The sequence below is a fragment of the Glandiceps talaboti genome, chromosome 18 (genome assembly GCF_964340395.1).
Source record: "Glandiceps talaboti chromosome 18, keGlaTala1.1, whole genome shotgun sequence".
In the NCBI taxonomy this organism is placed as follows: Eukaryota; Metazoa; Hemichordata; class Enteropneusta; family Spengelidae; genus Glandiceps; species Glandiceps talaboti.
In genome coordinates this window covers 2,574,967-2,598,885 of record NC_135566.1, presented here as the reverse complement: position 1 = coordinate 2,598,885, position 23,919 = coordinate 2,574,967, and the positions used below count along the sequence as shown (strand labels likewise).

Below are 23,919 nucleotides of genomic sequence, written 5' to 3'. Positions count from 1 at the left end.
TCCCAGCTGTTAGCCAAGCACAGTGTCTCTGTTCAACGCGGTCGGGTGGATATCCAGCGAGACCAGGCTATTGTGAAGCGATTCAATGGTATCCTTGCAGTAAGGCTGTTTGGGTATCAGTATGCTCAAGAAATGAAGCTCCCCGAGGGTCAGAGGTGGACTGAATGGATAGCTCTATCCTTATTATGCCATACAAGAGCCAAGTTGAATAAAAAATATGGAAAATATATATACTCTGGTCATTCTACGTCATGACAATGCATGTCTACATGACTGGTTTTGCTGTGTTCAAAATGTACAAAATTGCCAGTACTTTCATAGATTTTTCTTCAATATTACTGGCGCTGGTATATTATGTTATTGTCCAATATTTATTTGCAAACTTCATATAATTTCAAAATGATTCACCGGAAAATAATATGTACTGGGTTGGTTTCTTTCAACAGGTTGAAATAGCTAAAAGTCTAACTGATGACAAGATAGCCAGACCGTGGAGTAAGTACTCACAGAGACAAAAAGTACAGGAACAGATAAACAAAGAGAAAGCCAAAGAAATGAAAGGAATACACAAAACTGACAGTGCCACAGATAAAACACAGGTGAGAATTATTGAGAATTTTTCAGACAAATGATTTTTGTGTCAGTGAAAACATTGAGATTTTCTCATGGATAGAAATTACTGCAAAAGATAATTCTTTCATCTTTAGTAGACCATATTGTTTTCAGAGAAATGCAATCAAACAAATTTGTTCTCCATTTTCAAAATTTTAGCCCCTGACATACAAAATTTTCAGGCCAACATTTGAAAAAATTCTTGATTTATAGTCGAGTTTATATTAGATTGAATTTAGATAGGAATCACAAGATTAATCTTTACAAATTTTATTTGGTGATAAAATTTCAGTTTAAAAGTTAGCACACTATACTATTTTGCCAAAAAGATCATGACAATAAATGTTTTTCTTGTGTATCTAAAGTAGGAAGGAGTTTAGGAAATTTTATACAAAATATTTAAACTTTTAATCAGGAGGGAAAAACAACAATTTGAATGATTTATTTATGATGAACTATAATATGGACAGCACTTGTGTGAGAACGAGAACGTTTTAAGAATTTGTCACTTTGAAATTAAAAATATCATTTTGATTTCAGAAAAAAGAAAAGAAGAAGAAACCTGCAATTCTTGAAGAGGTAATAGAATAAATAATAATATGTTGTTTGAAGGCACAATTATTTATGGTGCTGCACCATCTTATTCTGTAGCAGTGAAGTCACATGATTTTATGGACAGAAAATGTCTCACTTGAGTTGGGTTCCAATACAATACTGCAGACTGCAATCACATCACCAAAATGGATACACACAAATACAACTGCCGACATTGCTGTGGATGAACGGAACCTGTTACAAACAGGTAAAGAAACTTGACACAGCATGCTAGAACAGCAGAGACTTGTATTGTATTACATACCATGGTTTGATAAGAACAGTTTTATGATGTATAACATTCATCATATGCCAACAATTAGACGCACTCTGTGGATATGGATCCAAAATTTCAACATATATATCATATGCCATTGTATGAAATGTGTACAGCTGTACACACTCAAGTCTACCTGTGCTTTGGGCTATTCAGGACATCAAGCATTATCGTCAATATAGGAAATCATACAAATACAAATAATATTCCAGTTATAGTTAGAGCAGCATAAATGTATTTTACACACCTCTTTCACAAATTTATTGTCAGTTTTGATGTCTTCTTTTGTCAGCTTGAAGATGATCCAGAATTTCAGGAGTTTCTAGACACACATAAAAAGAGAAACTTAGTACAAGCATGGAGTAATGATGCCTCTGTGAAAGAAGACACTGTAAAAACAGCCATTGTACAAAAGAAGAAGACAAAAAGCAAGGAAATCAAATTTGAAGATGATGGAGAAGATGATTCTGAAGAGGAAGAAGAGATTTTTGGTGATTGTTGAAAATTGTCTTTAGTTTTATAATAATTTGATAATTGATGAAGATGATATCTTGTATTGGGTATTTCTCAATAAATCTCAATTTTGTCCGCACTGGTCATACATAAAATAAATAATGTAAATATGTGCATGGTATCATCGTATGTAAAAGTATGTAAATGTGTCAACATATCATGTCACATCTGAATGGACACTGTCTTCCCAGAAGGATTTTATACAAGTAGTGTTTGCTAATGCATATAACCATGTGATTTTGTTGTAGATTCCAGGCTTTGCTTTAGACATACAGTTCCAGATTGCAAATATGAAAGACCATGTCAGAATATTAATCATACATTCAATGTTGTTTTTTCCTATATATTTACTTTTACTGCAGATTGTCAGTTGCCATTTTGATCGATTGGTTTACAAGCTTGCCCTGACCCAAGAAAACAATTCACTTTATTTAAGTTTTTATATTTTGAGTGTAATGTAAGTTGTTCTCTCTATATCTGTAGATGTCAGTAAAGAAGACCAAGAAACCAAAAATACAGAGGTAGAAGATACAGCCCCTAAAGCTGCTCATAAATCAGCTATGACTGACATGGATGTGAGTCTGTGATAACTTGTTTGTTATATAATTGCTAGATTCATTTATTTAGCCCAATTTTGATTCCAGTATGCAAAATTTAAAAGTTTAAATTGTAAAGTATCACATAGATAGGAAGATGATCAAGTTTTCACATGATATTGTTACCTTGTAAAACATAATGTATAAAAACAGAATATGAATAAGCACCATTGGAAATACTATGTATTTGACTGCACTGTCTGTCCAAAATCTTTTAAGAATTTAGGCAAAAAGCTAAATGGAAACCATTCTATTCATTTATAAATGTCTTCAAATGGTAGTTCAAATATGTTGGTTAAACATTTAAAAATAAACTTAAAAATATCTAGAAATGTTTTGAGTATTTTGAATTTTTGAAATGTGATGAAAATTATGACAGAACGCTTGTCTTTGTTATCTTTTTGATGTTCTATAGAAATGTTTTTAATCTCTTTCTTTTAGTACTTGAAGTCAAAAGTTGTAAAATCAAAATTAGAAGATGATTCCGAGTCTGGAGAAGATGAACAAATTGATTCACCTAAGAAAGAAGAAGCAAAGAAACAGAAGAAAAAGAAAAAGAAAGTATGTACAACATTTACCTGTAGAGGGCAGTGTGTATTTCGGCACCTGGTCAACTCAAGCTATGGATGTGTTTCACTTATGAATTGATGTGTACATGAAAAAAAAAGTGTAGAATATTTAATTATGGGATTAAAATGAAAAGTGATGATTACTATGACGATTACGAAATAAGTAAAATTGATAATGATATGTAGAACAATGTGTGATGTGAGGCAGAATGAAAGAATTATTGTGGGATATTCATTGTAGCTGAGTAGAAGAATTCATGTTTCAAAATCATCTATTTGTGTATATTGACCAAAAATGAGTTGGGATTTTGAAGTATGTGATATTTCAAGACATAATGTGACAGTATTTGATGCAAACATGTCTTGCTTTCCACAGAAAAACAAGAGTGAAGACAATGACAGGAAGACATTTACAAAAGGAGAATTTGTTGTTAAAATGAAAGGAATACCATTTAGTGCACAAAAGGTAAGACAGTCTTTCAGTTATCCAGATACTGTAAAAACCTGAATTTTTTTTACTCCAATAAAAAATCTTTTAAATACAAAAAAGACGGTCTTTCAGTGTAATCTACCAAATAAAATATCCTACTTGTACAACACAAAACAAACTAAAGGGTTAGCTAGTAGTTGAACAAGGTTACATTCTACCACAGGACATCCAGTTATTTGAATTTGCTCATAACATGTTTGTGCTCAAGTAAAGAGATCTCTTGCACTCTTAGGAATTAATTGTACTTTTATTCAGTCATACTAAATGTAAGAACATGTTTTGTGAATATTTTTGCAAAAAATAAGAATATATGATATAGATATTGGAATTTGTTGACTTTCACTACAGTAGGGTTTGTTTTATACTGTAAGATACATTACGTCACTCTGCCCTCACCATCCTGCTCTGTCAGACAGTGAGAGGGGTTGACCGATGTGTGAGGGCACTCCATCACAGCATACCTTACAGGCTTGGTTTGTTTTCCATGTACTCCCTGTTCAAAGTTTTTGGAAAGCTACCTATATGTGATGACACTTGTGGTGTGGTCAAGAATTTGTCCATGACATTGCATGATCTTGGAGTCATGATGGGTGAATGGTTAGAGTGGCCGGCTTGGAATCTGCAGGTTGCAGGTTCGAACCCCATTGCTGCCATTTGTTTCTGAGTGGCTAAAGTCCTTGGGCAACATTTGAAGCACGACTTTGCCTCAATCCACACAACTGTGTAATTGGGGACCTGGTAGGATAGAGGGTGGAATGTGAATGCTTTAATCATATGCACTTATAAAGGCTGTCAGGGTAGTAGTAGAATAGTCCTTCTTGACATGTGTCACCAAACATCTTGATGGTTCTTCATTTTATACTCCACACAGAAAGATGTTCGTGAATTTATGGCCCCTATAGAACTGACTGCTGTAAGAATACCAAAGAATAAACATGGAAAGAAGTTGGGTGAGTGTGATGGACTGTAAAATACACAATTTTACTCTGTACAGTATAAAAGTGATAGATATAATGTACTAAAGCCATTAAAACACTCGTATGTGAAATATGCTAAGATGACTCGTAGTACGCATTATACCCTACCCTATAGAATATGACTATGACGTGACTCTCCCATATGATCTGACCTCTACCCATAACATATGACCCCTACCACAAAAACATGGCCCATCCCCATATGATATAATGCTATACTCCATATGTTATGACCCTTATCCCATACGATCTGACCTCTACCTCATATGATATGACACCACAAATGATATGACCCTTTCACCATACGATATGACCTCTACCCCATATGATATGACACCACAAATGATATGACCCTTTCACCATACGATATGACCTCTACCCCATATGATATGACACCACAAATGATATGACCCTTTCACCATACGATATGACCTCTACCCCATATGATATGACACCACAAATGATATTACCCTTTCACTATACGATATGACCTCTACCTCATATGATATGACACCACAAATGATATTACCCTTTCACCATACGATATGACCTCTACCCCATATGATATGACACCACAAATGATATTACCCTTTCACCATACAATATGACACTTATCCCGTTTGATATGACCCTTTCATCGTATGATATTACTCTTATCCTGTATGATATGACCTCTATCCCACATGATATGAACTATACCTCTATAATAAATTGAGTACCGTATGAATGTAAATAATACTGTGATTTATATTTTTATTGTAACCAGGCTCAGCATTTGTAGAATTCATCTCAGAGGAAGATTTGAAAGAAGCAATGAAGAGACATAAGGATTTTATGAGTAAGCTTAATAGAATTATTCAAATTTAAAAGAGAATTGAAATATGTATGACAAGTGTGTCCTTATGAATAGCAAATGGAATGAAAATATAGATCAGGAAAAATAAAATGAGGTTTTTCAAAACATCTCATCCTCATCAAAAATAATTCAGCATTAGATTTGAGAGAGAAGCTTTAAAAAGAATAAAAAATACCCGGTTGGCAAGTTATGGGCTATTTTTAGGCAAAAATAATCGAATTTGACAATTAAGTAAATCTTGAGAAATTGGCTTGGAGGATGTACAGCTGTCAAAGCACAGACAGTATAAAATAGACACCAAGGGTTGAAAACCCACAGGGACCTGTAGACAGACAGATAACAGTAATTAGTGATTATGAAGCCAGCCATGATATAGATTACAAATGAATTCTAGTCCTAGCCTCAAGCTACTGTGCATATTTGCATATCATCATCAGACTCCCAAGGCCAACACAAAGACAGATAAGCAATCTTGATACTGTATCTGTTGCAATCACTTGGCCGATAAAGTCTCCCAAGTCAGCGTTCTCTTTTTTTTCGGCTGCGCACAGAGGGGCGATGCATAGAATTGATACGAGACAAGACGGCAACGGGCGTCGATGCTAGTAAAATGAAGACAGGAGATGATAGGCCTTGGATGAAGAAGGTAAACAATTAATCATTTGCCCCTTATCACAGAATATTGTAAAAAAAAAAAAAAAAAAAAGTATCCAGAAGGGTGTCGTATTGATGTGTATAGTATGTTTGTAATGTATTCCTAATAGTTGAATTTGCTGATGTGTGACATAAAGTACGTATCATATCTTGTAGACTTCACATTTCAGATAATGTTTGAGGTTAGAAACAAAATGTAAAACAGTTTATGATAAGTCAACACAATAAATCAAACAAATTATCTATCGAATGTCAGAGGAATTTATTGCTGCTGTCTAGTCTACCTACAGTTTTCAATAAACACTGAATTTATGACCTCAAGCAAAAATGTCACTTTTTTTTGTCAAGACAAGGCTTTTGAAGTACTAAACTTGGAAATGTTCACTTCTATCTTTTGTCTTATCCCTACATACAGCTAGCAGAAGAAAATGAAGATGAACTTATAGGAGAGGTAAATAATGATCGACTTGATGCACTGCATCTTGAATAATCAAAGGATTTAAAATATGATTATATTATTAACCCCAAACAGTTTCCTTTGTTCAGTCAAGGAAAATATGAGTGACCTAAGGGACCTTGTCACTCTGAGTCACCGGACGGGAAGTAAGAAACCAAAATAGGTTACAAGTAATTTCCTGCTACATGAAGAAAAATATTGGGAAATAACTATTATATAATTATACCTCAAGCATAAATTATGAAAAATCGTGAAAAATAATATCCATTTGGAAAATTTTGACTTGTGTATGAACACTGCATGACCAGTGATGTAGTCACTATGCAGAACAACTAGGGTATATAATCCATATTTTCTGTTCAAAGAAAATAATTTGGTTTGTACTTGGTATAATATGTTTTTTTTCATCATCCCTTCAACTTTTTACTTTGACAAATTGTATATGTTGATATCAGATGGCCATACTATTATCACACGGTTTTCAGATATTTTGCCGTACATCATCCCTGTATTTTGCCATACATCATCTCTATATTTTGCCATACATCATTTCTATATTTTGTCATACATCATCTCTATATTTTGCCATACATCATCTCTATATTTTGCCATACATCATCTCTATATTTTGCCATACATCATCTCTATGTTTTGCCATACATCATCTCTATATTTTGCCATACATCATCTCTATGTTTTGCCATACATCATCTCTATGTTTTGCCATACATCATCTCTATATTTTGCCATACATCTCTATATTTTGCCATACATCATCTCTATATTTTGCCATACATCATCTCTATATTTTGCCATACATCATCTCTATATTTTCCCTTACATCATCTCTACATTTTGCCATACATCTATATTTTGCCTTACATCATTTCTATATTTTGCCATACATCATCTCTATATTTTGCCATACATCATCTCTATATTTTGCCATACATCATCTCTATATTTTGCCATACATCATCTCTATATTTTGCCATACAAGTTCTCACTTATCTTGGTTGGTTCTGTCGGCATATGCGTTTCTATTATTCATATGGGGTTCTTTTCCTTACACTGGATTCTATTACTTTTCTTGATTCTATTGTGGTGTTTTATAATTGGTTTCTATTTTTGTGTGAGATTGAATTCACCACACTAGATTCTAATTACAGTGGGCATTGATATACAAGAGAGGGATCTATCTCTAATGTACAGTTGTATATTCAATGGGTTCTGGGGTGGGGGAGAGGGGGGGGTTGCAGAATTCTATTACCTCTGGACATGTGAGGTGCTATTTCACAATGAGCAATTTATCCAACTTCAGAATTCTATTTCTAACCTTTCCCTCTGAAAACATTAAGATATAACAAAATATTTTTTTCATTGACAATGATGTTATTTTCTTTCCTAGAGTGGCAGATTATTTGTCAGGAATCTAGCCTATGTATGTACAGAAGAAGACTTGGATCAGCTGTTCAACAAATATGGTAATGTTAGATTTCTTAATGTCTGAAAAAGTGGAGATGTGAAGAAAGAGTTTCAACCCTTTTTCTTTACATGTAACATACTGTCAGTTTTTTAACAATTCTTGAAATGGTTTCATTTGATCTAAATCCCTACTCCCACCCCAACCCACTACACTACACATCAGTAAGAAGTGTGCAATGTAAAATGAACTATTGACAGGGCTCACAAGGAAATACAGATTATTTCTCAAATAGAAATGATATTTATAGTAATGTTATTTCATTTTAGGTCCATTAACTGAAGTCTACATTCCAATCGATTCACTCACAAAGAAGACTAAGGGATTTGCGTTTGTCACTTTCATGATGCCAGAACATGCAGTTACAGCATACACTGAGTTAGATGGATCTGTATTTCAGGTAGGCCTTTAACAGTTACGGCATACACTGAGTTAGATGGATCTGTATTTCAGGTAGGCCTTTAACAGTTATAGTTACAGCATGTAATAAAACCCATGATCTGTTAGTGCCAGTGCGCAGTATTTGCATGTATTTGCATGTATTTGTGCAGCCATACTATACCATGAGCATAGTGTAAGAAAGAACAGTAGAAAACGAGTGAAAGCATAAGTGTAAATTTACCCCAAGTAAACTACAATGGCATGTTGTTGGGTCCTGCTATCATCAGAGAATTATGATTACTCAAAACAGCAAAATTTTAGTTAGAAAAGCAGTAGTGCATTCACATGATTTTGTGTACATAGAATACTCTTGCACTCACTTGCATAGATATTAGCAATAATGGTTCAATATTGCCTGCAGCACCGATCCAAGTACTCACTGATATTTATAAATATAAATTGTAATACTTAGAGTTGAAAAGAGTTGAGAAAGTGAGCATTTAGAATAACATCTTAAGAATCATACCATCTGACCACATGACATGGTTTGTCTGTGTAGGGGAGAATGTTACATATCTTACCATCCAAAGAGAAGAAGAGTGAGGAAACTGTAGCTGGTGATGAAACGTCTTACAAGAAACAGAAGAAGGCTAAAGACAAGGCATTGAGTGGAAGGTACTGGCATTCTAATATCTTGTGTTGTCATGGCAACATCCTTCACAAAACTTGTCACTTTCCAAAGACTAGTTCTGGTTTCAACTGTACGTTTACTTCTAGTAGTGTCATGAGAGTAAATAGTAACAAATTAAAAATTTTAGATGCTGAGAGAAAATGTCATACTCTTGTTGAAAATGATACCTTTTGTCCTTTTCTAAAACAGAATAGTGATGTTGACTTTATCAGCAAGAGATACAAAAAATATAAGATTTCAGACTTTTATTTCTTCAGTTTCTTTTTACCCATTTACGTGTAAGAACTCGTCCTCTGATGTTGTCTGAACTTTTAAAAATATTTTGATCCTCTTGAACCCAGTTCTTATCTTTCATAGTCATCATAAGTCATTATATAACTTAAGTAATTTAATAAGATTCTAACTCAATTTTCTAATAAATTGTCTTTTATTTATTTTTATTTGATTCTGCAGTTCTCACAATTGGAACACTTTATTTATTGGTGCTAACGCTGTAGCTGATGCAATGGCTGAAAAATACAACACTTCTAAGAGTGAAGTTTTAGACACGGTAAGTGGGTAGCTTCTTACAACTCATTTGCATACCTGTATCCAATTTCATAATACTAGACAAGACACACTGTGATTACCAAGTTCCAATGAACACTGCAATGTACATGTATACAAAGGTCAGTGTTTAATTTATTGAATTATATCCTTCATTACAAAAAATTTGAAACCAAAAATAAGTCATTCCATATTATAGCTAGTTTTGAAATCTGAGACAACTCCTTATCTTAACATGGCAGACAAGGATGACCATTATTGCAGACATTTAGTGATAAAATTATAAATAGTAAGATTGTATGTTACAGGAGACAGCAAACAGCCTTGCCGTCAGGATGGCTTTAGGAGAAACACAGATTGTATCAGAGACAAGACAATTCCTGGTGGACAATCACGTCAGTTTAGATGCATTCAGTCAGGTAAGTTATACATACTGTTCTTTAAAGCCAGTATTCACTCGAATTGATCTACATACATGCTTTTATTTATTAAAACCTACTAGATATTTTCAACAACTAGAAAATTGTTCCATTCACATCCTTCAAGGAGCTCCCAAAGTACCTGGTATTTTTGCAAATTACTGGGCTAGTGCATTGTTTGTGCACCAAAAAAAGCCATTCCAGGCACTATTTTAGTTTTCAAACAAAATAACCAAAAATCAGTATTCTACTTTGTAGATTTTAAATTGAATTTCTGTTTTATGATAAACATATCACTTCAAATGTCGGATGTTGCTCTTAAATTCTTGATAGATATCAACACACTTTGAAAAATAAATTCTCAACAATGAAACATATTTATCCTATCTGATTATTTCTGGCACTGTCTGTTTGTGTTTTTTCAACTATTTTATATACTTCTCTGTTTTGTTTTTTCTATATATTTGTAATATTTACATATTTTTTGTAGGCTGCAGCCCAAAGAAGTAACACAGTAATTTTGGTGAAAAACTTACCAGCCAGTACAAAGCCAGAAGAGCTTCGAAAAGTTTTCTCCAAATTTGGTCAGTTAGGAAGAGTTTTACTTCCATCAGCTGGTGCTACAGCTATTGTTGAATTCTTAGAGCAAAATGAAGCGAAGTTGGCATTCAGAAAATTAGCATACACAAAGGTGAGTATTTCATAATAGATATTGTTGAATTTGTAGAACAAAGTGATGCCAGCTTGCCACTCAGAAAGTGAGCCAATCGTGAGCATACCCAGAGGAGAGTATTTCATGATGTATTGTCGAATTTGTAGTACAAAATAAGAATTTCTAGTGAAATATGTGGAGGTTTGGGTTAGTGAAATTTGTGGACTGATGTCAACAACTATATTTTAAAGTTTAGAATCAAAGTGACAAAGTAGAGACTATGATACGAGATGTGTGATTGTCTAGTTTCAGCATGTTCCATTGTATCTGGAGTGGGCACCAGTTGGTGTCTTTACTACTGCTGCTGTAGAACGGAAGAAGAAACCAGACCAAGAACAAGAAGGAGAGGATGAAGAACAGACACAGGTAAAAGTTATAATTTACAGAAAATAAAATATGTCATCTGGAAGTTACTGGCATTATCTATTGTATCATTTCTAATGTTTTCTTACTTACATCTCTCATAATAGAGACCAGTTTAGAAAAATCATACAATGGCAAACTCTTGGGTGACAGTTTTACCTTCAGAGGTTTACTCACTAGCACAATCAAATACATCTCTCTATACATTGAAGTATATAGGTTTTTGTTGTATAATGAACATATGAGATGTAAATTACTAAAATCAATGTTTCGATGTCTTGTTTGTCCTGGGAAGGTGCTCATAGTCTGTCTACACATGTCTGTCCATAAGTCTGATTGAAGTCCTTTCCATATGTCTGTATGTCTGTATGTTTGTCTGTCTGTCTGTGTGTGTGTCCATGTGTTCATCCATCCCTCTGTCTGTCTGTCTGTCTGTGTGTCCATGTGTTCATCCATCCATCTGTCTGTCTGTCTGTCTGTCTGTATGTCTGTCTGTCTGTGTGTCCATGTGTTCATCCATCCATCCATCCATCTGTCTGTCTGTCTGTGTCCATGTGTTCATCCATCTGTCTGTCTGTCTGTTTGTCTGTATGTCTGTGTGTGTGTCCATGTGTTCATCCATCCATCTGTCTGTCTGTCTGTCTGTCTGTATGTCTGTCTGTCTGTGTGTCCATGTGTTCATCCATCCATCCATCCATCTGTCTGTCTGTCTGTGTCCATGTGTTCATCCATCTGTCTGTCTGTCTGTTTGTCTGTCTGTTTGTCTGACTGTCTTTCTGTACATCTGTGAGTTAGTATGTCAGCATTTGTCAATCCACATTAACATCACTCTGTGTTATCTATTGCTATAAAATTTTGAAGGAGACCAAAGCCAAAGAAAGTGATATGGAAATATCTGATGAGTCAGATGATGAACCAGAAGAAGGTTGTACGTTATTTGTCAAAAATATCAACTTTGAAACTAGAGAAGATACACTGAAAGAGGTGATAGCATTCATATCATATTATATAGTAGGTGTGTGTGTGTGTCTGTGTGTGTCTGTGTCCATGTCTGTGTGTGTGTGTCAGTGTGTGTGTGTGTGTCCATGTCTGTATGCATGTCTGTATGTATGTATGTATGTATGTATGTATGTATGTATGTATGTATGTATGTATGTATGTATGTATGTATGTATGTATGTATGTATGTATGTATGTATGTATGTATGTATGTATGTATGTATGTGCATGCGTGCATACGTGCATACGTGCCTGTGTGTGTGTGTGTGTGTGTGTGTGTGTGTGTGTGTGTGTGTGTGTGTGTGTGTGTGTGTGTGTGAATGTGTGCGTGGTTATTGGTGCATGTATGCATGTGTGTGTGGATGGGTGTATGTGGGAGGAATGTATGTTTGGGATGTGGTAGGAGTGGCAATGTAATTTTTCATACTGACAAAGTAGACCAAAAGTATATATTGTGTGCATGCAGATGTCTGAATACATGTTCATTCTGAGTTTTAACACTTCCTGTTCTACTTTCAGAAATTTTCAATTTGTGGACCACTTCGGAATGTATCTATTTCAAAGAAAAAAGATATCAAACAGCCAGGTAAGACCTAGGATGGAATGTAGTATTAACTATGCTTGCATTTAGATCTGACAACAGTTCTACCATTCATTGTCAGTAAATACCTACCCAATGAAGCCATCACTGTGATTTGACTATGACTTGAGAACACTGGTAAGGCTTCTTGTCAAAATCAACGTGCCAGAGATAGAAACAGAGATGGAAAATCTCATAAATTTTGTTTTGATGTTTAAACCATGTACCATAATCTTAGTGGGGAACTCCACTAACAGAAGGGAAACATAGAACAACTTGCATACATTACTATACCTTGCACTAGATGTTTGTTTTTTGGAAGCCAAGTAAAATTTATAGGAAACTCAGGTATATGTTTTACCTACTTATATTTACACTATATTTATATATATTCTTCATGCTAAGCAATCAGAAGGGTTGGGGGGAGGAGGGGGGGGGGGGGCAATGGTATGAGTTCATAGGAATTGGACCTCTAGTAATTTATACAGCATAGATCAGTCAAATGATTTATTTATTGTTTGAATCAGGCTTGAGTCTGACTGTCCCACATAAACAAGCATAAAAAGTGATGACAAAAAATCAGTAGGGAATATCTCTCCAATGCCTGCAATGGAGAGAATCATGATACATCAATATTGCCATCATATATATCATATATATATATTGCCATATTTCATAAGTTAACTTGACCATATACATGTTTAATATTTAGGTCAGTATTTTTCTATTTATCGACACTGTGCAAGTCAGTATTTATCTATTTATCTACTCTCTACAGGTCAGTATTTATCTATGGGGTATGGATTTGTGGAATACAGAAGAAGAGAAGATGCACAAAAAGCTATGAAAGAATTACAGCATTGTACTGTGGATGAACACCAATTAGAACTGAAACTTAGTAATAGAGCTACTGTACAGTAAGTCTAACGATTCCATAAACTTAGTAACAGAGCTACTGTACAGTAAGTCTGTGGATTCCATAAACTTAGTAACAGAGCTACTGTACAGTAAGTCTAACGATTCCATAAACTTAGTAACAGAGCTACTGTACAGTAAGTCTGTGGATTCCATAAACTTAGTAACAGAGCTACTGTACAGTAAGTCTGTGGATTCCATAAACTTAGTAACAGAGCTACTGTACAGTAAGTCTAACGATTCCATAAACTTAGTAACAGAGCTACTGTACAGTAAGTCTAACGATTCCATAAACTTAGTAACAGAGCTACTGTACAGTAAATCTAACGATTCCATAAACTTAGTAACAGAGCTACTGTACAGTAAGTCTAACGATTCCATAAACTTAGTAACAGAGCTACTGTACAGTAAATCTAACGATTCCATAAACTTAGTAACAGAGCTACTGTACAGTAAGTCTGTGGATTCCATAAACTTAGTAACAGAGCTACTGTACAGTAAGTCTGTGGATTCCATAAACTTAGTAACAGAGCTACTGTACAGTAAGTCTGTGGATTCCATAAACTTAGTAACAGAGCTACTGTACAGTAAGTCTAACGATTCCATAAACTTAGTAACAGAGCTACTGTACAGTAAATCTAACGATTCCATAAACTTAGTAACAGAGCTACTGTACAGTAAGTCTAACGATTCCATAAACTTAGTAACAGAGCTACTGTACAGTAAATCTAACGATTCCATAAACTTAGTAACAGAGCTACTGTACAGTAAATCTAACGATTCCATAAACTTAGTAACAGAGCTACTGTACAGTAAGTCTGTGGATTCCATATTATTGTTACACATCAGTGTCAAATTTGTCATATTTCTGTACTTTTCCATAGTTTTGATGACAAGTGATGTCACTTACATGTAAATGATCATGTATGATTATACACTATGGATATGAATACATGTACACAAATACTAATAATCAGGAACCTATGTACTAGTAAAGACAGTTCTTACAGATCTAAAGAGTAATGGTGTATACACATCTGTGCCAAATAAGTACAAAAACAATTATACCATGCACTAGCCGATTTGGACATAAAATATGGAATATATACCCTGGTCATTCTACATCATGACAACGCGTGTCTACATCACTGGTTCTGCTGTATTTGAAATAAAATTCAAACATTCAAAATTGCCATTACTTTCCACAATTTTTCTTTTGGTATTATTGGCACTGGTATAACTATGTTGTTCTCCAATATTTTTTTTCATTCAACATGAAAATACTCATGACCTAAGGGTTGTCACTACGAGGCTAGTGACTTGTAGTGACAAAGGTCCCTTAGGTCACTCATATTTTCCTTGGGTGAACAAAGAAAAATAGTGGGGAATAACATCAAATTACATATTTTAGCCAAAGACTTGTACTTATTTATTCTATATTCCATGGTGTGATTGAAGACTTTTTGACAGAAATGACATTTGGCATATTTGGTTGATATTGTGAAAATAACGTATAGTTACTGCAGTCAAACCTGATATAACATATGTCTGTCAATAGACAACAAAATACAGGAAATAAACAAGATACTATCATTAGATCCAAAACTTTCCAGTGATTGTAACCTGAACTTGTCAGATATGCATAATTTGATAAATGACTGTATTTAACTAATTAAAATTTAGCAATGCACTGGCAATAACATTTATACCACACCAAATCAATTTATGAAATTTTCAAAATGTTATGAAATTTTACAAGTAAAAAATAGTTGACGATGCTATACAGAGAATTCAGTTCTAGATACTGTTTGTATACCTTACTATGTGTATATGTGATATCATTTGTAATTTGTACCGTTTTTCAGAGTAAAACCAAAGAGTGCAAAGAAGAAACAAGTTACCAAGAAACAGAAGACAACCAAGATACTTGTAAGAAATTTACCATTTGAAGCTACAAAGAAAGAAATACGTGAACTTTTCAGGTAAATAATAATCTTCAAATACAATGTTGAGATCAATATAGGAATTTATTCTTTCTATCAACAGTTAGTTAAACCCCCAGACACTCCCAAATTTCCTGCTCTACGTGTGTGTGTGTGTGTGTGTGTGTGTGTGTGTGTGTGTGTGTGTGAACATGTAGTTATGTGTTTTTTTTGTTTTCACAAACTTTGTTGTTTTCATAAACATAAGAGAACCCTGTGATACTTGAGTGCCCATGGGATATTTGCACTTGTGCTTGCAATGTTTTCTGCTGCAATTTGTCTTACTGCACTTGTCCTTGCAATGTTTTCTGCTGCAGTTGTCTTACTGCATTTGTGCTTGCAATGTTTTCTGCTGCAGTTTGTCTTACTGCATTTGTCCTTGCAATGTTTTCTGCTGCAATTTGTCTTACTGCACTTGTCCTTGCAATCTTTTCTGCTGCAGTTTGTCTTACTGTACTTGTCCTTGCATTGTTTTCTGCTGCAGTTTGTCTTACTGCACTTGTCCTTGCAATCTTTTCTGCTGCAGTTTGTCATACTGCACTTGTCCTTGCATTGTTTTCTGCTGCAGTTTGTCTTACTGCACTTGTCCTTGCAATGTTTTCTGCTGCAGGTTGTCTTACTGCACTTGTACTTGCAATGTTTTCTGCTGCAATTTGTCTTACTGCACTTGTCCTTGCAATGTTTTCTGGTGCAAATTGTCTTACTGCACTTATCCTTGCAATGTTTTCTGGTGCAAATTGTCTTACTGCACTTATCCTTGCAATGTTTTCTGGTGCAGTTTGTCTTACTGAAATACAGCAGTAGAGTATGCCACATTGGCACTTATGCATCATGGGGGTTCTGTTATAGTGTATTACGAAGTGATGATGTAAAATAATCAATTCACTGTGTAAAACTCACTGATCATGGCAACAGTTTTGTTCACATGTTAGAGTTACACTTCAAACTCAAAACATGATGTCATAGATATTGTAAGTGAATACTAGTATAACCTATATCGTTGTGTTCAGTATGTTGATATTTTTGATCTTATCTTGTCACAGTGTATTTGGTGAAATTAAATCAATACGTCTTCCTAAGAAAGCAGCTGGTACTGGTACGCATAGAGGTTTTGGATTTGTGGATTTCATTACAAAACCAGATGCTAAGGTAAGAAATAAACCAATCAGATTTCATTACAAAACTAGATGTTAAGGTAGGAAATAAACCAATCAGATTTCATTACAAAACTAGATGCTATGGTAAGAAATAAAATAAACAGATTTCAAACTTCTCACAAATGTTCCAAACTTTGTGACAGTTATGATGAAGTTAACTTTTATCAGTGAACAACCAAAGTAAAAACATTACTCATCACAGGAAGCTGTTGTACAATGAGTAGAATATATTTATTATATATATAAACTTCAGTTTAATATATGTAGAAAAACGAGACAGTTTGACTTGGAGAACTATCTCATTAGGACTTTAGAAGACCTTTCCATCTTAACATGTTGAAGGAGGGATTCATCCATTTCCATTTACCAGGAGTTATAGAGATGTTTATCAAAACTTATCTCCTTGCAGTCACAAGATGCTGGTTTCCAAAACCAAGTGAATATTACCACAGAGATCTGGCAATCCTAAAATAAAATATAGTAGTGTTAAAAATCTAGCTAAACAAACATTTCTATTTGTAAAATTGCATGGTATGGAATTTGTTAAGAGATATATATAGGAATCTTTTGGTTGATAACTGTAATTTGTTCATTTCAACAGAGAGCCTTCAATGCACTTTGTCACAGTACTCATTTGTATGGAAGAAGACTTGTATTGGAATGGGCTGACACGGATGATGATAGCATAGAGGCACTCCGGAAAAAGACAGCCGCTCACTTCCATGATGGTATGTATACCCTACCATGTCACTCCAGAGATCCAGTATTCCTAGATGTAGCTTACTATTAGTTGTTTGCTGAAGTCATAGAATCCTCCCCTCAACAAACTTTTGAATAATTTGCCATTCTATGTATGTTTGTATTGTCTAAAATATAATAGGTACAACCCACGATCTCTGTTTTATGGGCTTACATTTTTAAGTCAAATTACTTGATAGCTTGGAAGGAATATAGGCGAAGTGAACTTTAACAAATGGTTTCAGCAGGTGAGGATCGTGAAAAGACGTACATGGAAGCAATCACCCTGACTACCATGATACTGGATATATATATATATATATATTGTATTTGATATTCTGTGGCAAAGTAAGACCTGCTGTTGTGTATTATTGTCTCTGTGGATTGTTTTGTGTAAAGTCAGCCATATTTGTTTTTCAGGTGGACCAGCTAAGAAATTTAAGAAATCTACCATCATGGATGATTTACTGAAAGCCAGTGAGAAGAATGAAAGCTAACAGAAAAGTAAGTTATGGAAATATACTTAATTACTTCCAATAAGTAACTTTAGCAAGTGTATTTATATCTCCATACTGATTTTCAGGTCTTTGTATGTCTAAGATAAAAGCTATGTTTTGCAAAGTGTCTCCCACGATGCAGAAAGGGAGGCATTATTGGTGAGACAGATATTAACCGTTTTAGGAATTGTGCAGTTGATACAAAAACTTTCCTGACAAAAAAAACAAAAGGTGTGGTACCGTAGTCATTGAGGGCAGTATTAATAGGATCAGTAATGTGACTTGAGCATGATGTGAATGATTGACATATTGATGTCATACAATGAGGGCGCTTGTCATATTTACTGCTTTATTGTAAATTTGAAGACATCAGGAGCATGACCACTAGAGGGCAGTATATCAAAGCACCATAGAATTTGAAAGATCGAGTCATAAAATGCCAGGAAAGGTATGATTAATGGGTGATTTTGAAAGAATCATTGATGACGTATCACACAGTCTCAAAGGGGACATTCAGCAATGCTGCTGGTAGTAATTTCACCCTATTCATTGTCACACACCCTATTTATTATTCTTTATTGGTGAACATAAATTTTGATGGCGAGAGTCATAATTTATATTCCGAAAGCCAAGGTTATTTTATTGCATGTTGGCAACAGTGTTGAGCATTGGTTGTGGGCAAAGTGTGCAATAATGTCAGATAAATGACCCTTAGATGATATCAGCGCTAAATCTAACATCATTTAGAAGGATTATTTTGTTTTCCCCGTCTGCTTCCTTAACAGGGTCAGCAAATTTAGTTAGTAAATAGCTTTGTAGTATGTAATGAAATGCCAAGGATGTGGACATCCATGCATGAAATTAAACAGGGGTTCATTTCGCTGGGAAATATACACAGAATATGATGCAGGTGGATAGTTTTACTGTGTGTACATTTCGGTGAATTCTTGAGAACGATTGTTCAATTACTCCATGCGTATAGTTAACTGCATAAATAGCTGAAAAGGTGCTCAAAGTCTAGTGTTCATGTCATACTCAATTCTTGTGAAATCTCTTGCAGTAATACAAATGACTGTGTAGTTGTAGATAAGGGCTATGTTGCCAATGATGTGCCCACCCAAGCAGAAATATCGTAATCCACCTAGAGTACACTTTTCTCACATCTGATCGCCTATTTCGCTGCTTATCATCAATTTCTGCATCATGTTTTATCTCGTGTTACAGGCCAAGGTACAAATGACACAACGTTCATTTCAACATTTATGAGCGTTCCCCGGGTCGTTTTAGTAGCTCTGTGTCAATTTCATTTCAGTTTGTAATAATTGTCTTAGAGGTAGATATCAGCAGTGATGCTTTCATTTTAGACTGTTTATTGTACAAACCATCCGTTAAATAACAGAATAAAAGCAACAAGAATTTGATTTGAGTGTACAATGAGTATCTCAGATTTAGATATCAACACCATTTCTTTCCCGTGTAACCTGTTTTACATCCAAATCATTCTGTGAATAAGAAAAACACAGCAACACAAATTCTTCTCAATCTGTAGTGATAGTCCTGTCAAGACTACAAGTTTGTGTTCAGTATGTTTTATCCTTCCAAACCATCTTGAAATAAGGGAGTCCTTGCGGTAGTACTGTCTGTACTCTGATTCCGTAACTTCCATTATTTATCACCAAGTTTTCCGCTTACCGATCTCCTGAAATATACATGGTGTACATTTCCTGTCGCATAGAAAGAGAATCTATTCCATTTCACCTTGATTATCCTTTGGCAACTACACTGACTTAATAGAGTTGTATCAAAGTTCACCTGCATTAAAATGTGATAGGTGCTTCTAGTCGTAAGAACAAAAGTTTATGTATCAGAATTATACAGTGCGGTGGTTGTGAGATGTGATAGTTGTATAGAAGTATTTGGCACTGTGATTAATTCGTTTTGGTTAGAATGGACATGTGTGTATGCATATGAGAAATGTGTGTGTGGTGTATTGTGCTGTGTTGTGTTGTGTTGTGTTGCGTTATGTTGCATTGTGCTGTTTGCTGTGCTGTGCTGTGCTGTACAGTTTTGTGCTGTGCTGTGTTGTGTTGTGTTGTGTGTTGTGTTGTGTTGCGTTGCGTTGTGTTGTGTTGTGTTGTGTTGTGTTGTGTTGTGTTGTGTTGTGTTGTGTATAAAGTTTCAGAATTCTGCATGATTACCGACAAAGAAACTGTGGAGACCTTTGTTGAGAGATCATTAAACACTTTATTAGATGCTTTGTCTTTATAGAGAGGTTTTTAAGTTACATATGGAGAGTTATAGAATCTCAGGTAGATTTTACCTATTTACCACCCCAGTTCAAGTTTTCAGAGGTCATGGTCTGAAATTTCTCCATAATAATATATACTTACCCACTTTTAAGAAACTTGACTTGCATTGAATCTTAGCATTGTGATTATCATTAAAAATGAGGTTTAGGAGTACAGAGGTGATGAAATTTCAATTTTTAAATGTAGCTAAGAGGAATAATTCTCAAATTTAGCCGATTCAGTATGAGAAAAATGATAAATTATGCAGTTCTCGTCACTAACTATCGGAAAGCAAAATTATACATTTTACATGACTAGAGTTGATAACTTGACAGTAGTCTTTAAATGCAAAATGATAGATTTTTGCCCGAATTGGGTTCAGTTTAAGGCTAATCACACAGTAACAGTACCAAAAACATTGTATTTATTGGAAAACCCCTGGGGATAGAATCCACCAAACAAGAGCAATTCTAAGCACCAATACAATCTGAGTAGCTGCAAGTCCAACAGAGGTGAAACTTTACTTTGTGTCTAACACGTCAAACGTTTTCTTTTATTTTCACTTAACAATACACAATTGCTGAGATTTTGCAAAGGGTTACCATTTGTCAATTGTATCAGGCGGGACATGAATAATTAATATGCAATTATGTAGATACAGGCAATTGAGTTGATTGGGGTTTTATGATGGTGTTTGGTAACCAGAGGGTGATTTGTAATCAATCTACATGACCATTGTCTTTGACTTCTGTACTAGCCACCTTCACTTACATTCTAGTATGTATACATTATTTGCTTAGGCACTGGAAAATGAAATATGTATAAATTCTCGGCTGTAAACAGACTGTTTGTATCAAATATGCAAACTATGCCTGTTTCTCGGTACTGTGTAAAGTGATTCTAGTATTCTAGCAGAGCAGTTGATGTCAGATGCTTTGAAGCTCCTCGTTAATAATTCCACATTTGTTTAAAAGACAGTGTAGGCTTTCTCGGTGATGATCTTCTTTGAACACCTTTCCTGTGCAAGATGTTGTGTCATTTCCTCTCGGTGTATTCTTGCAGAGATTATGTCAACAAAATGTGATTCTTGTGATCAATGTAGTCTGTGTGGAGTCAGGACAAAGGATAGCTGTCTGCATGAGATTACCTACTTTCAGGTTGATAGCAGGTTTTTCTAAATTCATGAATTACCGAATTCTTGAATTTTACCATTAATTTTGCATCCATCATTGCAATAGTAATAGTAACATGTTATGCTTCATCAGTTCAATACTTTGTTTGCCGTCCATAAATTTCCCCTACCAGGCAGACAGGATAAAAAACCAAACACACCAAAAACCACAATGCTAGCGCGTCTAGTAAAATTCACTTGATTCATTTTCTATTTGTACCTAAATCAACTGCACTGGTGAAATATAACTATGTAGAGATATATGTAGTTATTCTGAAGGTATTCGATGAATGGTCTTTCTATTTACAATAGTATAAAACACTGCCTTCCGCAGAAATTTTGAGCAAAAAGAAATTATTTTTGTTCTAAATTTACCAAATGAACCTACCTGCCTGCAGACCGCAAACAAAGAATTTAATTGATGGTACCTTACGACATGAACACACATGACATATATTCACATACCTTTTTCCCGTCATACATAATTTCATATGATTTCTCGAATCAAATTTTGTAATCTCCTTCCATAAAACATGAATGGACTGTCGGCAGTTTTACCGACAAAAAACATTGTGAAACAAACTTTTGAAAAATTGTGAAAGTTACGCTTATAGATCGCATATCTCATACTTCATCTACAATATCCGAATTTTACTTGTTGTCATGGTAACAATGTTTGCCTAGCAATGTCCTAGCAACAGTTAAGTATTCAAATGGTAAAGATTTCATTATTTGCCAATAGATACTTTTACGGTATGAATACATTCATTGCACATTACACCATGCAATTGTCACCATATCTGTATATATCATATATCATTCAATCCATATCACAAAGAACGAAATGTACAAGATCACTACATTGATTTTTAGTCACGTGATTTTTTTTACGACTTTTATCATATTTTGAATAATAGTTTGTCATCACCATATGATTGTAATCATGTCTTTTTTGAAGGTCTTCTGATAAAACATTAATTCAAATGCCATCATTGGTATAAATTGTGTCATATTTTTACAAGTTATCGAAGAAATCAAACAATCTGTCATACATAGTGACATATTTATGAATCAGTAGAACAGTCAACATTACAATGAACTGTTCCAACTTTATTTTTGTTTCTGTTGATAGAAAACTTTGATACCGTGTGACCGTGTACTTTCATTCATTTGTTCATATCTTTGTATGGACACAAAGTAGAACACATGGTTTATGTACTCTTGGAAAATCCTAGAATTTCAAAACTGGAAAAATGTGATTGACTCCCAAAAACGCTTGGAAAATTAAGTAATGATCGTCAAAAAATAAATGTTTTGTGACGTGTATTTCATGTATTTGTGACATATTTTGTGGGTCAGTTCCTGGAAAATAACCATATTTGATAAGAATACTCTGGGAAAACTGATAAAAAACTCCTAGAAAATCGTAGAATTTCATTTGACATTTAATAAAGACCTTCATATTATACATCTGTGCTGCCTTGGTTCTCAAACTGAGTCTCTGATGGTTCTTGATAAGTTTGGCGACTGAAATCCAAGTTATTACGGTTGCAAAACAATTGTTACTCAGAACCCAAACAGTCCGGAGTTATGAAACCACTGTTAATATTATCCAGACTAATAAGTAGTATAGTTGATATCCTGATTACTGAGGGCTTTGAGATCCATATTACTGAAGAGTCTATTCAGTCTATTCCATCCCTCCCTCCCCCACATGTTGTGGATTCTGGCACTATAATTATAAATGTTTTCTGAAGTATGGGAGGTGTGTGTGTGTGGTGGGGGGGGGGGTGTCTCAAAACCTATAATATTGGAGTATTTTGAAGCTCCTATAGTTGAGATTCCTAAATCTCTTTCTTCTACTGTGGAATTGACTGTAGGATTATTGGGAGTTCTGAGATCCGTGTTATATGGTGTTGTCTTGACAACCCGTTGTGGGTTGTCCAACTCAAGTCATGGCATGTTTGTGAGTCTCTCAAAATTATCAAATAGTTGAGAGGTGTAGAAACTTTATTATTGGGTATTTTGAAACAGTAGATAAGGTCTTGAAACTTCTGCTGTTTTGGGTTGTATCAGTCTCCAAAGTAACTTTTGATAGTTTGACTTGATTAGTCAACCAGAATAACATTGTAGGAAGTGAAATAGCAAGTCTAATGTAGTGATAGACAGTGGAAACATGGCCAGCCAGTGGATGAGGACAGCTAAGCCTCTAATGTGATGATAGTTTTTACATGACTCACAACACAATGACAACACAGCCAATAACAACAGACAACATGTTTGCAACAATCTGAACACAACTCAACACAATTCATCCAATTATATCGTACTCTCTGCATTCTTTCCACTTTCTCGAACATACAGGACATTAAGAGTAGGCCCCATTCACAGCTTTATCTTTC

The 23,919-nt window shown here is 34.7% G+C and overlaps 1 protein-coding gene across 1 annotated transcript in view; it reads left to right on the top strand.

The window, feature by feature from the left end:
* Positions 1 to 23,919, top strand: part of LOC144448888 (putative RNA-binding protein 19) — an 83,511-nt gene that overhangs the window by 2,121 nt on the left and 57,471 nt on the right. The window contains exons 3-26 of the mRNA XM_078139230.1: positions 447 to 599; positions 1,153 to 1,191; positions 1,776 to 1,974; positions 2,480 to 2,571; positions 3,034 to 3,153; positions 3,538 to 3,627; positions 4,523 to 4,601; positions 5,395 to 5,466; positions 6,036 to 6,130; positions 6,554 to 6,589; positions 8,004 to 8,079; positions 8,348 to 8,478; positions 9,019 to 9,134; positions 9,604 to 9,700; positions 10,005 to 10,115; positions 10,606 to 10,806; positions 11,074 to 11,193; positions 12,052 to 12,174; positions 12,709 to 12,775; positions 13,548 to 13,686; positions 15,550 to 15,666; positions 16,710 to 16,815; positions 17,425 to 17,551; positions 17,982 to 18,065. Coding sequence (XP_077995356.1) covers positions 447 to 599; positions 1,153 to 1,191; positions 1,776 to 1,974; positions 2,480 to 2,571; positions 3,034 to 3,153; positions 3,538 to 3,627; positions 4,523 to 4,601; positions 5,395 to 5,466; positions 6,036 to 6,130; positions 6,554 to 6,589; positions 8,004 to 8,079; positions 8,348 to 8,478; positions 9,019 to 9,134; positions 9,604 to 9,700; positions 10,005 to 10,115; positions 10,606 to 10,806; positions 11,074 to 11,193; positions 12,052 to 12,174; positions 12,709 to 12,775; positions 13,548 to 13,686; positions 15,550 to 15,666; positions 16,710 to 16,815; positions 17,425 to 17,551; positions 17,982 to 18,058 — 2,583 coding nt within the window. The 3' untranslated portion in view covers positions 18,059 to 18,065. The remainder of the gene's footprint in view (positions 1 to 446; positions 600 to 1,152; positions 1,192 to 1,775; positions 1,975 to 2,479; positions 2,572 to 3,033; positions 3,154 to 3,537; positions 3,628 to 4,522; positions 4,602 to 5,394; positions 5,467 to 6,035; positions 6,131 to 6,553; positions 6,590 to 8,003; positions 8,080 to 8,347; positions 8,479 to 9,018; positions 9,135 to 9,603; positions 9,701 to 10,004; positions 10,116 to 10,605; positions 10,807 to 11,073; positions 11,194 to 12,051; positions 12,175 to 12,708; positions 12,776 to 13,547; positions 13,687 to 15,549; positions 15,667 to 16,709; positions 16,816 to 17,424; positions 17,552 to 17,981; positions 18,066 to 23,919) is intronic.